This window comes from Salmo trutta, chromosome 14, assembly GCF_901001165.1.
Source record: "Salmo trutta chromosome 14, fSalTru1.1, whole genome shotgun sequence".
Classification (NCBI taxonomy): Eukaryota; Metazoa; Chordata; class Actinopteri; order Salmoniformes; family Salmonidae; genus Salmo; species Salmo trutta.
This window is the reverse complement of record NC_042970.1, coordinates 49,138,840-49,153,087: the sequence shown is the minus strand read 5'-3', so window position 1 is coordinate 49,153,087 and position 14,248 is coordinate 49,138,840. Positions and strand designations below refer to the sequence as shown.

The 14,248-nt window shown below is 42.8% G+C and overlaps 1 protein-coding gene across 3 annotated transcripts in view; it reads right to left on the bottom strand.

Annotated features, from left to right (window-relative positions):
* Positions 1–13,297, bottom strand: part of LOC115208311 (eukaryotic translation initiation factor 4B) — a 61,806-nt gene extending 48,509 nt beyond the window's left edge. For all 3 annotated transcript variants that reach the window (XM_029776251.1, XM_029776249.1, XM_029776250.1), the window contains exons 1-3: positions 13,207–13,297; positions 4,977–5,129; positions 4,515–4,720 (exon numbers count right to left, since the gene is read on the bottom strand). In XM_029776251.1, the coding sequence (XP_029632111.1) occupies positions 4,515–4,720; positions 4,977–5,129; positions 13,207–13,219 (372 nt within the window). In that variant the 5' untranslated portion in view covers positions 13,220–13,297. The remainder of the gene's footprint in view (positions 1–4,514; positions 4,721–4,976; positions 5,130–13,206) is intronic.
* Positions 13,298–14,248: the final 951 nt, after the last annotated feature.

The window sequence follows — 14,248 nt, the reverse complement described above, 5'->3', positions numbered from 1 at the left end:
GAGGCAGTAACTCAGTTGTGCGTGTTGCAACTGAGGACTGACGATTTCTACATTCTACGCACTTCAGTGGTCCCATTCTGTGAGCTTATGTGGCCTACCACTTCGCGGCTGAGCCGTTGTTGCTTCTAGACATTTCCACTTCACAATAACAGCACTTACAGTTCACTGGGGCTGCTCTAGCCAGGCAGAAGTTTTACGAACTGACTTGTTGGAAAGGTGGCATCCTATGACAGTGCCACGTTGAACGTCACTGAGCTCTTCAGTACGGTCCATTCTACTGCCAATGTTTGTCTATTGAGATTGCATGGCTGTTTGCTTGATTTTATACACCAGTCAGCAATGGGTGTGGCCGAAATAGCCAAATCCGCTTATTTGTGTACCTTAAAAAAAATGTAGGGGAGGGGAACAGAAAACCAGTCAGTATCTGGCTGGAGCACCATTTGCCTCATGCAATCATATGAAAAAACCAATAGTAAACAAGCGTTCTGATTAGACACGTTCAGGTAGGACTAGGACTGCACAATTAATCAAATTCAGATTGAAATTGTGATATTGACGTGTGCAATATCAATATCGCATGAGGCTGCGATTCTCTTTTCTTTGACACTTAATGCAACAAAAGCTAGACTACGGTACCTCCTCCAATGAGATGCGCTAGACATTCATTCACTATCTACATGCACAGAGGATGCTGACCAATCACAAGCGGGCTCTCACGCTCTGCATGGCATGCACCTGCTGGCCAATCACAAGAGTCCCCGCTTAGAGCACGCAGTTAGATGCTGGCGAGGAGAGAAAGGGCTTTAACAAGTCACATCTTCAGTGGTATGGGAGTATTTCGGCTACATGCAAACCGATGTCAACCAAATGCAAGTGTTGTGCAAATAGTGCCTCAGAATTGTGGCGACAACATGAGGCAACACGACAAATGTATTTAATCATTTTAAGAAAAAACACCCGCAGACACAGAAATCACAGAGGCTATCACATAGCCAAAAACACTTCCTATTTACAGAGTCAGCAAAGAATGCTTTAAGAAGATGAAGCTGGACAGGAGATATAAGATTCAGTCTCGCACATTTCTCTCCCATAACAGATAATGGCGCCGGAGGAGATGGCTGCCGTTTTACAATCCCCTAACCAATTGTGCTCGTGTGTGTTCTTTCACGTTATTTGTAACTTATTTTGTACATAATGATAAAAATTATGAATAATAATGTAATAATATTTCTGCCACTGAGCCTTATGAACGAAAAGAGCTTCTAGATATCAGGGCAGCGATTACTCACCCCGTACTGGAAGAATACTTTTTCCTGTAACAAGTCGGACGCGAAGGATTTACTTCAGAAGCCCGACAAGGCCCTCATCCCCGTCATTCGCAGGACAAAGAGACGGAGATACCGGGGAAGAAGGTCCGGGTGCCTTGTAAGAATCAGGCAGCGAGCGGGTAATCTCCCCTTACCGTCGGTCCTATTAGCCAACGTACAATCAACGGAAAATAAAATGGACAAACTACGATCACGTATATCCTACCAAACGGGACTTTAAAAACTACTATCTTATGTTTCACCGAGTCGTGGCTGAACGACGACATGAACAACATACAGCTGGCGGTTTTAAGCTTTTTTGGCAGGATAGAAAAGCGGCCTCTGGTAAGACAAGGGGTGGTGGCATACGTATATTTGTAAACAGCTCGTGCACGAAATCTAAGGAAGTCTCGAGGACTTGCTCGAGGATCTCATGATAAACTGTAGACCACACTATTTACCAAGACAGTTTAAATCTATATTCTTCGTAGCTGTCTATTTACCACCACAAAATTATGCTGGCACTAAGACAGCACTCAATGAGCAGTATACGGCCATAAGCAAACAGGAAAACGCTCATCCAGAGGCGACGCTCCTACTGGCTGGGGACTTCAATGCAGGGAAACTTAAATCCATTTTACCTAATTTCTACCAGCAAGTTATATGTGCAAACAGAGGGAAAACAATACTAGACCACCTTTATTCCACACACAGATGCGTACAAAGCTCTTCTATCCTCCTGATTCCTGCTTATAAGCAAAAACTAAAGCAGGAAACACCAGTGACTTGGTCAATAAAAAAAGTGCTCAGATGAAGCAGATGCTAAACTACAGGACTGTTTTGCTAGCACAGACTGGAATATGTTCTGGGATTCTTCCGATGGCATTGAAGAGTATACCACATCAGTCACTGGCTTCATCAATAAGTGCATCGATGACGTCGTCCCCACAGTGACCATAAGTACGTTTTATTTTTATTTACCCTTTAACTAGGCAAGTTAGTTAAGAACAAATTCTTATTTACAATGATGGCCTACCCTGGCCTATCTCGGATGACGCTGGGCCAACTGTGCGCTGCCCTATAAGACTCCCAATCCCGGCCGATTGTGATACAGCCTGGATTCGAACCAGGGACTGTAGTGGCGCCTCATGCACTGAGATGCAGTGCCTTAGACCATTGCGCCAAAAGTACATACCAGAAGCCATGGATTACAGGCAGCATCTACACTGAGCTAAAGGGTAGAGCTGCCACCTTCAAGGAGTAGGACTCTAACCCAGAAGCCTATAAGAAATCACACTATGTCCTCTGACAAACCATCAAACAGTCAAAGCTCAATACTGGACTAACATCGAATCGTACTACACTGGCTCCGACGCTCGTCAGATGTGGCAGGGTTTGCAAACTATTTGACTACAAAGGGAAGCACAGCCGAGAGCTGCCCAGTGACACGAGCCTACCAGACGAGCTAAATTACTTCTATGCTCACTTCAAGGCAAGTAACACTGAAACATGAATGAGAGCATCAGCTGTTCCGGACGACTGTGTGATCACACTTTCCGCAGCCGATGTGAGTAAGACCTTTAAACAGGTCAACATTCACAAGGCCTCAGGACCAGACAGATTACCAAGACATGTACATCGGGCAGGCGCTGACCAACTGGCAAGTGTCTTCACCGACATGTTCAACCTCTCCCTGTCTGAGTCTGTAATATCAACATGTTTCAAGCAGACCACCATAGTCCCTGTGCCCAAGAACACTAAGGTAACCTGCCTAAATGACTACCGACCCGTAGCACTCACGTCTGTAGCCATGAAATGCTTTGAAAGGCTGATCATGGCTCACATCAACACCTTTATCCCAGAAACCCTAGACCCACTCAATTTGCATACCGCCCCAACAGATGATGCAATCTCTAATGCACTCAACATTGCCCTTTCCCACCTGGACAAAAGGAACACCTACATGAGAATGCTACTCATTGACTACAGCTCAGCGTTCAACACCATAGTGCCCTCAAAGCTAATCACTATGCTAAGGACCCTGGGACTAAACCCCTCAGTCTGAAACTGGATCCTGGACTTCCTGACGGGCTGCCCCCAGGTGGTAAGGGTAGGTAACAACAGTCTCCTCCTGTACTCCCTGTTCACTCATGACTGCATGGCCAGGCACGACTCCAACACCATCAAGTTTGCCTGTGACACAACAGTGGTAGGCCTGATCACCAACAACGAGACAGCCTTATAGGGAGGAGGTCAGACCTGGCCATGTGGTGCCAGGACAACAACCTCTCCCTCAACGTGATCAAGACTAAAGAGATGATTTTGGACTACAGGAAAAGAAGGACGGAGCACGCCCCCATTCTCATCGACGGGGCTGTAGTGGAGTAGGTTGAGAGCTTCAAGTGCCTTGGTGACCAACAAACTATCATGGTCTAAACACACTCAGACAGTAATGAAGAGGGAATGACAAAACCTATTCCCCCTCAGGAAACTGAAAAGATTTGTCATGGGTCCTCAGATCCTCAAAAGGTTCTACAACTGTACCATCGAGAGCATCCTGACTGGTTGCATCACTGCCTGGTATGGGTACAGAGGGTAGTGCGTACGGACCAGACTCCATTGTTTTGGACAAAGGCTGCACCTTGCAATCAAATCAGTAAGCTACGCGTTTAGGCGCTTTGACTTATAATTCCAATTATAATAACGATTAAGCATACTTATACATAATTACAGATTCATAGGCTTCCAATTCAATCTGGAGCCTATGGCTGCCTGAATAAATAATTAACTTAGTTTATTTAAGAACTCATAAGCTTAACGTTAAGTGCAAAGCTTATATCACACTACAATTTAGGTTTGTTAATATGCACAGTAGGTGTAATAATCCAATCTATTATCATATGTAGCCTATTACAATGTTGGGAAAATATTTATTTCATTTGGTTCTATATTCAGTTAGCACAGCATGTATTCATTCATATGTTCTCATTTTAGAAGGGATGTTCTCTACCGTGACAGTTGTTTTAACCAAGTTTTTGAAAATCGCAATTCATTATATATATATAATATCGGGCCCAATAAAATCACAATTAGATATTTTGTCCAAATCGTGCAGCCCTAGGTAGGACCAACATTTTTGCGCCACTTTGTGCATACTGAGCACGACACAGATTTTGTCCCCATTTGATAACACAGCTGAGTACATACCGCTAGGCCCCGAAAGAAGTCCTTGATAGATTCCTCTGAGACGTCGTAGGGCAGGTTGCCCAGGAAGGCAGTGTAGGGGGGGCTGCGGGGGAGGCGTGAGCGGTCCACATTGGGCTCACGGGCCGACCGTGGAGCTGTGGGCAGGATGTTACGGTCTATTGCGGGGGCCCGGTAACTGTCCTCCCCTGTGTGCCAGGAGGTGGACACTGAGGGAGAGAAAGAGGGGGAAAAAATTCCAGAGACAAATGGATTTCAATGGATAGGTGAGACATTACAGAAAGACTGTGTGGAACAACAAGACATGAGTCCCAATGGAACATGACAGAGAAGCATGTTAGCTCTTTACAAGACAATTCACAGATCTGAGACATCCTGTACATTGCACATTGAAACCCTTGGTAAGTTTGCTTCTTTGGATGTGCCCCCATATGAAACTTCATCAAGAATCAAGTTGTCCCTCACCATCTCCTTCCAGGTCATCGGTCTCATCAGCCCAGCTGGTGGACTTGGCGTAGCTCGGTTGCGGTGGTGGAGCGTTGCCCCCACTCCCACTGTCCTCTGCGAGGAAGTCAGTGAGGGTCAGGGTCTTCCCCTTCTTATTCCCCTTTTTCTTAGCTGGAAAGGGATAGAGTTGAGACATAAGTGGACTGCATTGAAGTGAAATGAACAAATGGAACTGTCCAAAAACAACCCCTTATCCCTGCCAGCCTTCTGCGTTTTCTAGTCTGAGGGGTCTGGATTAGTGTGGTTGCCAGTCCGTTTCTGCTTTTTTGAGAACTCCTTGTTGAACCGTCATGCCAAACATTGGCAAGAGCGCAAACAGATCTGGGATCAGGGCAGTTCTGGATGGGTGTAAGCAATATGGCTCCAACTGGTGTATTGCTTAGACCTATCCAGAGTATCTCCAGGTCTTTGAAAACCGAAGAGGTAAGGGGACAGGTTTAGGGGTTGCATTGGGACCAGGCATGGGAGTAATTATAATAAAATTTAAGTCAGGGCTCCCGAGTGGCGCAGCGGTCTAAGGCACTACATCTCAATGCAAGAGGCGTCACTACAGTAGTTGGTTCGAAACCAGGCTGTATCACATCCGGTCGTGATTGGGAGTTCCATAGGGCGGCGCACAACTGGCCCAGCGTCTTCCGGGTTTGGTTGGGGTAGGCCGTCATTGTAAATAAGAATTTGTTCTTAACTGACTTGCCTAGTTAAAAAGGTTGAAAAATAATGATAATATTTGTGGGATATGGCTTCAAGTCATTACATCAGTCAGTGTCCTCAAAATTGAAGACACAGCAGGTGGATGGAGAGCTCTTACATAAGATAAAGAGGGTACATTTTGAAGACACTGACTGATGTAATGACTTGAAGCCATAGCCCACTACACGCGGTCCATTAAACTTGATTTGTGCCTCCCAAGTGGCGCAGTGGTCTAAGGCAATAGCTGTGCCACTAGAGATTCTGGGTTTGAGTCCAGGCTCTGTCGCAGCCGGCCGCGACGGGGAGGCCCATGGTGCGGCGCACAATTGGCCAAGAGTCGTCAGAGTTAAGGGAGGGTTTGGCCGGCAGGGATGTCCTTGTCCCATCGCACACTAGTGACTCCTGTGGCAGGCCGGGCGCAGTGCACGCTAACACTGTGGCCAGGTGTACGGTGTTTCCTACGACACATTGGTGCGGCTGGCTTCTGGGTTAAGTGGGCATAGTGTCAAGAAGCATTGCGGCTTGGTTGGGTTGTGTTTAGGAGGACGCACGCTCTCCACCCTCGCCTCTCCCGAGTCCTTACGGGAGTTGCAGCGATGAGACAAGAATGTAACTACCAATTGGATACCACAAAATTGGGGAGAAAAAGGGGTATAAAAAATAATTTCAAAAAATAAACTTGATTATTAACTACTAGCCTTCAAGCAGCCCATCCCCTTGTTTCACAAACCACAAAGAAACAGTGTCCATATAGAGCTAATGGAAATGCTGGACAAACTATAGTGCATCATTTTCACATACTGCCATTGACATTCTCTGAAAAAAGGAAAATAAGCCAATTGGTTTAGAAAAGGGCTCAAACCGCCCTTCATGCCGACAGCGGCGCCCCAACAATTGCTCAATTTGAACCGCTGTTGTGGATCGCTCTGGTCCAGCAGCATTTCAGATAAGGGAGCAACATTGCGCTGACCATGATAAGGAAACACTGTGTGTGTCTAATGGGCCTTGATAGTGTGTGTGTGTGGGGCCAGATGAGCCTTGGCACAACTCACCCATTCTAAAACAGGGAGTGGTCTCTCTCACTGAATATTAACCGCCACTAATTTGCAAAGTTCCAAAACAAACTGGGCATCACAGACAAGTGCTTTTACAACTCAAATTACAAGTAGGTGTTAGAGAAGGGCACAACGCAAAATGTCAGTTTATCCTGTTTGCAGAAACTGAATTTGATTGTTTCTTCAAGGGAAACACCCCTTCAGAAAGTATTCAGACCCCTTCACTTTTTCCACATGTTGCTGTGTTACAGCCTGAATTTAAAATGGATTAAATTGAAATTGTGTCACTGGCCTAGTACACACAACATCCCATAATGTCAAAGTGGAATTGTTTTTTTAAAATTATTATTTACAAATTAAAAATCTGAAATGTTTAGAGTCAGTAAGTATTCAACCCCTTTGCTATGGCAAGTCTAAATAAGTACAGGAGTAAAACATTGCTTAATTAGTCACATAATAAGTTTCAATAATCATGTTTAACATGTTTTTTTTTAAATGACTACCTCATTTCTGTACCCCATACATACAGGTAATTGTAAGGTCCCTCAGTCAAGCAGCGAATTTCAAACACAGATTCAACCACAAAAACCAGGGAGGTTTTCCAATGCTTCTCAAAGATGGGTAAAAAAAAAGCACACATTGAATATCCATTTGAGCATTGTGAAGTTATTACACTTTGGATAGTGTACCAATACACCCAGTCACTACAAAGACACAGGCGTCCTTCTGAACGATTTCACCATGAGGCCAATGGTGACTTTAAAAACAGCTACTGAGTGTAATTGCAGTGATACGATAAGACTGAGGATGGATAACCAACATTGTAGTTACTGCACAATACTAACCTAATTGACAGAGTGAAAATGAAGCCTGTAGAGCTAAAAAAAAATATTCCAAAACATGTATCCTGTTTGCAACAATAAAAGTAATACTGCAAAAAATGTGACAAAGCAAACCTTTTGTCCTGAATGCAGTACCTTACCATGTCCCACTCTCCATATTTTCAAGCATAGTAGTGGATGCAGCATGTTATGGGTATGCTTGTAATCGTTAAGGACTGGGGAGTAATTCAGGATGAAAAAAGAAAGGAATGAAGGTAAGCACAGGCAAAATCCTAGACAAACCCCTGGTTCAGTCTGCATTACACCAGACACTGGGAGATGAATTCCCCTTTCAGCAGGACAATAACCGAAATCACAAGGCCAAATATACACTGGAGTTGCTTGCCAAGACGACACTGAATGTTTCTGAGTGGTCTAGTTACAGTTTTAAATAAAATCAATGGCAAGACGTGAACATAACTGTCCAGCTATGATCAACAACCAACTTGACAGTGCTTGAAGAAATTTGAAAATTATAAAATGTGCAAATATTGTACAATTCTGTTGCGCAAAGCTCTTAGACTTACCCAGAAAGACTCAGCTGTAAATCGCCGCCAAAGGTGATTCTAACATGTATTGACTCGGTGGGAATACTTAGTAAATTAGATTTCTGTATTTCATTTTCAATACATTTGCAAAACACGTTCCCACTATTTTTATTGGGTTTTGTATGTAGATGGTGAGGGAAAAGAATATATTCAAAATTTATTTAATTCAGGGTGTAACAACAAAATGTGGAACAAGTCAAGGGGTATGACTACTTTCGGAAGGTACATTAGGTATGCGTGAGACACACTCATCAAAATTTGTTTTAGTGGCCTATAAATGGTTGACTACTGATTCCAGGGGTTTCAATGGACCCAGCTCTTCTGATGGAGCAGGTTTGGCCTGTTTATTTTGGTTTGAAGCAGACTGAGAAAAACAAATGAGGGTTGGCAGCTTAATTGTGAAAATCCCAGCTGTCAGGACATTCTTTTCACACACTACAGAGCATCACAGCCCGTTTACAATTGGTATCTAGTCAGTGGGTCACACACTGTTTACAATGGATGATGGCACCAGTGCAATGAGTAGCAACAAATACAATAAATGCACATTTGAATTGTATTAGTTAGTTATGAGGTTTATCCATCATGGCAACTAGCTACTGTAGCTTTATTAAATCCTAGCAAACAGCCTACAAGCCTATGTGCAAGGTATAGTATCATTATTATGAATTATCTGAAACCAAATTATGGACAGTCCCAGGCAGTATTAAATAGAACGTTGCGGCCCCGCCCGCCTGTGCGGATTATAGCGCCTATTGAGGATAGTATCTTTTGGACGGGGGAGTATTAACAGACCCAACGTTCATTCTGAAAGTTGAAACTGTTTTGGAAACGAGGAACGTAGCCATCTTTCATATCAGCGATACAAAAAAGGTTAAATGACTACACACCTTTATAGGGTTAGTGATCCCACACAACCATATCTCCATGTTACAGCGCATGTTTACGGAAAACAAAAGGAAGTCAGTCGACTACCTCTGCTATCTAGGAATCTGCGCCGATTCACCTTTAAACAGAACATGTAAGGTCCATGGACTATAAGTAGTAACGTTAGGCTCCTTTAGTCCAATATTGGGCCAGCTAGCTACCTGCTAAGCTAGCCATTACACCCACTTGCTTATGGCGTCAGCATGCTTCAGTTTGGTTGGCGCCTAGCCAGAGGGTGCTTGCATACTCCCTTAAAAGACCTTCTCTTGAAAAACGAGAAAAAAAGCGTCAATAGTACTGTTTGTCCATTTTGAGATGCCGTAGCCAGTATACACTTCCTCAAAATATCATTACCGTAATTTCCGGACTATTAAGCGCACCTGAATATAAGCCGCACCCACTGAATTAAAAAAAATATATATATTTTGAACATAAATAAGCCGCACATGTCTATAAGCCGCAGGTGCCTACCGGTACATTGAAACAAATGAACTTTACACAGGCTTTAACGAAACACGGCTTGTAACAAAAATAAATAGGCTTTAACGAAACACGGCTTGTAACAAAAAATAAAAAGTTAGCAGTAAGCTTTAGTTGTCTTTTTGCACTGAGTCAATTCCTCACGCTGCTGTTTCCAACGTCTTATCATCAACTCATTAAGACCAAGCTCCCGTGCAGCAGCTCAATTTCCTTTTCCAACAGCCAGATCAATCGCCTTCAACTTGAAAGCTGCATCATATGCATTTCTCCGTGTCTTTGCCATGATGAGGGTGACAAAATGACTACCGTAATCAGAATGATGGGAAGTTTGAGTGCGCTCGATTTAATCTAAACAGTAAACAAAAAAGTTGTTTGACCTTAACCTGTTCGGCAAATTTCATTGGTCTAATGAAAGCTTCATGCCGCCAAAAAACTGAGCACGTCACAGAATGTGTTTTTTTGAAAAAAAATAAAAATTGAAAGCGGGAAAAATCCATATATTAGCCGCGTCATTGTTTAAGCCGCGAGGTTCAAAGCCTGGGAAAAAAGTTGTGGCTTATAGTCCGGAATTTACAGTAATCTAAGATAACTCAAGAAATCTGTCAAATCATACGGTTTTTGCCGAGAATAACTTAGTCGCGCAATTTTACATCTAACTAAGATGTTTGGGGCAGTATTTCTCAAGTGAAAAAATATGCATGAAAGCAAGTCGTCTCTCGTTGAATGACACGAGACACTTCATTGACAAATCCCTATGGTTGACCAATCACCGAAGAAGGGGCCTAAGACTTCTACTGCCAACTTCGGCTTGCCTCGAGAAAAACATGTTGTGCCCGAACAACCGAAATAACCTTTGTTCGAAGACCAAAACGTCATCATAATATATGAACAAACTGTTCCAAACTGTTTTGGCTGGGAAGCATCCAGGCACTTTTAGTCAGAAAAAGACTGCTGACGGGGAAAACTGCTCGAGTTAAAGTGGAACTGATAAGAGCTTTAGCAACATTAAATCTTATTCAAATCTGTTTATATAGACCCCCAGGAAGACTATGACACCTTTTTTGTAAGCACTTAGATATGGTCATTTTCATAAATTCCTAGAATGTTCGGGAATGCGTGTAGTAAGGCATTTCAGAAAATTCTATAGCAATAATAGAGGTGGAAAGCGGCCATGCGTTTGGACAATTAATTGACACTGCAGTAAATAAAACTGAATTTAAAAAAATCTGTCTTGTCCAACACCGGAGTCTATGCAGACCTGTGCGTCATAGTCAATCAGAGCTACAGTAGGCCTATATGCAAATAAGTCATATGGGCCTGCCATAATTCACTTTGAACTGGACTGTGTGTTTACAGGCAGTAGCAACGTCGTGAATTTAGATCATTAGAACGCATTTGCCCAAAAATACACCTGAATGGATTTCTGCAAATATTTAAACACCACAGGAGTCCTCTTACATTTAGGAACTTCAGTCCTATTGATCAAACAACCATGAAAAAAGGTAGGCCCTCTCTCCCTCAGTTGCATATAGCACATCAACAAGATCAACAACTAATGCTAGCCTGAGCGAGATGAGCCAAAGTCTAATGAGGGAACATTAGATAAACCCTCTCAAACTTTTTCAGCTAGTTGGCCATCAAAATTGCACTGATAAACGATGGGGAATAGTAGCCTGCTTGTCCTTCTGCAGCTTGTCTGCCAATGCTGGACCCCGGGAAGAGCTTGGCAGCAGCTAATGGGGATCCATAATAAATACAAATGCATTCTTGTCCCAACCCATGTTTTGACAACTGAATGAGAACTTGCCTGCCTGCCCACCCATGTGATCGATGCCAAATACATTTGATTGACAACTAAGAGATATGCTAACTGTGGATAACAGTTGTTCAAGTTCAGCATAGCTAGTGAAGCGATTCAAATGTCTTGCTAGCTAACCAAATGACATCTGCATCTCTAGCTGTAGACAATGAAAAATGATATGAAGGGAAAAAAGGTTGCTTGTTCACCCACTCCTCCAATGACATGACATCCTCCCGGCAGCTAAATAACTAACATTAGGCTCCGTGTTTTTAGCTTGCTAAATAAACAGCTAGCTACATAAATACACTAGCCCAGGGGTGTCAAACTCAATCAGCGCACGAGCAATTTTGAAAAAAACAACTAATTTGCAGGCCAAACATACTATTTTACAAAACAACTTGCAACCCTAACTGGCCATTGCTTTATTAGAAAAAATATGGCCCTTTATAATGTCCACTTACAGGATGCTGTATATAGTATTTTAACATATTAAAACAAAAGATAAACCATGTGTTCAGCCTCGTCCATGTTAGGCGAAGGTTTGGTTCGTGTAGGCCTTCATTGTAAAATAAGAATTTGTTCTTAACTGACTTGATTAGTTAAATAAAGGTTAAGGCCTAGTGGCTATGACATAATGAAATATGAAAAAGTTGGGGAGATGCCACTGATGGTTAGTACGAGTGTCTGGTGTTGTGCCTAAAATCTCCCCCTGACAGAATCCCCCCCTAATTTCCTTAATTTTGTGGCTAGTCAAATATTTTCTATAGAACAAACTTCACATCAGGATAGGTAACCCGAAATGAATAATTAATGTATGTGTCATATTAAACAGAGGGAGTACAATGTTGGCCTGCAATAAACATTTCAGAACAACTATGGCTGAATTATTATCCTTACACTTTCAAAAATACTAGTCGAATAAGACATGGGAGATGAGGAATTTTGGCAAAGAGGCGCCCCTGGGTGCGGGCGGGGAGGGCTGCCCCTGGGTGCGGGCGGGGAGGGCTGCCCTTGGGTGCCATACAAGCTAGAACTGCCACATACACTTGAAACAAATAGCCAAACCAAAAACTGCAGACAAAAATGCTTTCTGCTACTAAGATCAGTGAAATGTAGGCTAAACTGACAACGGAGTTTAGAGCAGAAATCTAGCAAGCAATTCGCAGCAATTAAATACGCGAAATGGGGGGAGAATTATGTCAAGGGGGAGATTTTCGGCACAACACCGGAAACTGTCGTACTTCACCCATCGGTTACCAAAAATCATCTCTAATCCGGGGACCCAAATGCGCACGTGGGGAATTTCTTGGGAATCCCACGCCATTCAACCAAACCCTCCTCCAAGAAATTCGCTTGCGCCTCTAGCAATAGCGTAGATTGTCTGAGCGCACAGTAAATCATCCACTATCTAACGGTAGACACAGTGTGACCGTTCTTTCAGTAACGTTAGTTGTTTATGTATAACAACATAACATAACGACCTGCTTAACAATGTATAATAAAAGCAAAAGACGACCTCTAAAGTCAACTTGCTACACGTTACATAAAAAAAAAAACACCGGTGGGACAAAATGATTCAACTTGCAAATCGCTGCCTCGCGTAACTGTTAACCATAGCTAGCTTTAACGTTACATCCCTTGGCCGGCCAGGGGGTCTTTATCCCTCAGAAACAGTCATTTGATACCATTATAGACATAGGCCATTGACACGACAAGGTGTAAACACCGGTCAAACAATATGTGTTAGTTGTGCGGAGCTGATACACTCTGAAATTTCCCAACTCGTTCAACCCACATAAACCTCACCTGCCGCCGCCATGTTGGAGAGCGAGTTCGTACCAGATTCCCGGATGAAGGCGTCAGAAGTTTATAAACGAGAACGCGCATCTTTGGGTTCGAGCCTCAAATCCCTCCCGCCTTGCCCATGCAGTTTATTTTCTATAATAAACTGGGTGGTTCGAGCCCTGAATGCTGATTGACTGACAGCCGTGGTATATCAGTATACCATGGGTATGACAAAACATATATTTGTACTGCTCTAATTACGTTGGTAACCAGTTTATAATAGCAATAAGGCACCTCAGGGGTTTGTGGTATGTGGCCAATATACCACGGCTAAGGGCTGAGTCCAGGCATTCCGCAATGCGTTGTGCATAAGAACAGCCCTTAGCCATGGTATATTGGCCATATACCACACTTCCTCATGCCTTATTGCTTAATTAGGCCTATTTTATATTAGAATATTATGTTATGGTTTGTATGCCCACATGGCCAATTTTAGACATCTCAAAGCGTTTTCATTCCTTTTGGATTTTTTGTTGTTGTTGTTTATAGGTAGGCAGGATATGTGTTTTAGGTGTTGTTGCGTAGGCCTACTATGTCTATTTTTCATTCATTATTAGATCATTTAGCCTTCAACCCATTCATTAATTTACTCATTCATTCATTAGATTAATTCATTATAGTACCAACCTGACCAATAAAAACAGTCATACCTAATGTCAATATTGTGTCTTTTAGTCTCATGATCTCATCTTGTGCTATTGAACTGAAAGTTTGCTGCACTCAAGGATAATTCACTGCAAGCAAAAAATAAGATGATTCACATCTTTATTTTTTATAAACTAACCTCAAATAGATCAATATTCTATTGATCTATGGATAACATGGATAACCTAAGGAGGACGTACAGTCATTCCTCCTTAGGTTATCCATGTTGTAGGCTATTGATTCAGTATTTGAGTGACAGCTTGTAGATATATCGATAACGTAACCTACTGACCTTCATAATAGGTAGCATAAACTATGCATTGCACTCTAGTCTTCCTTATGTATTGCCTAATAAAAA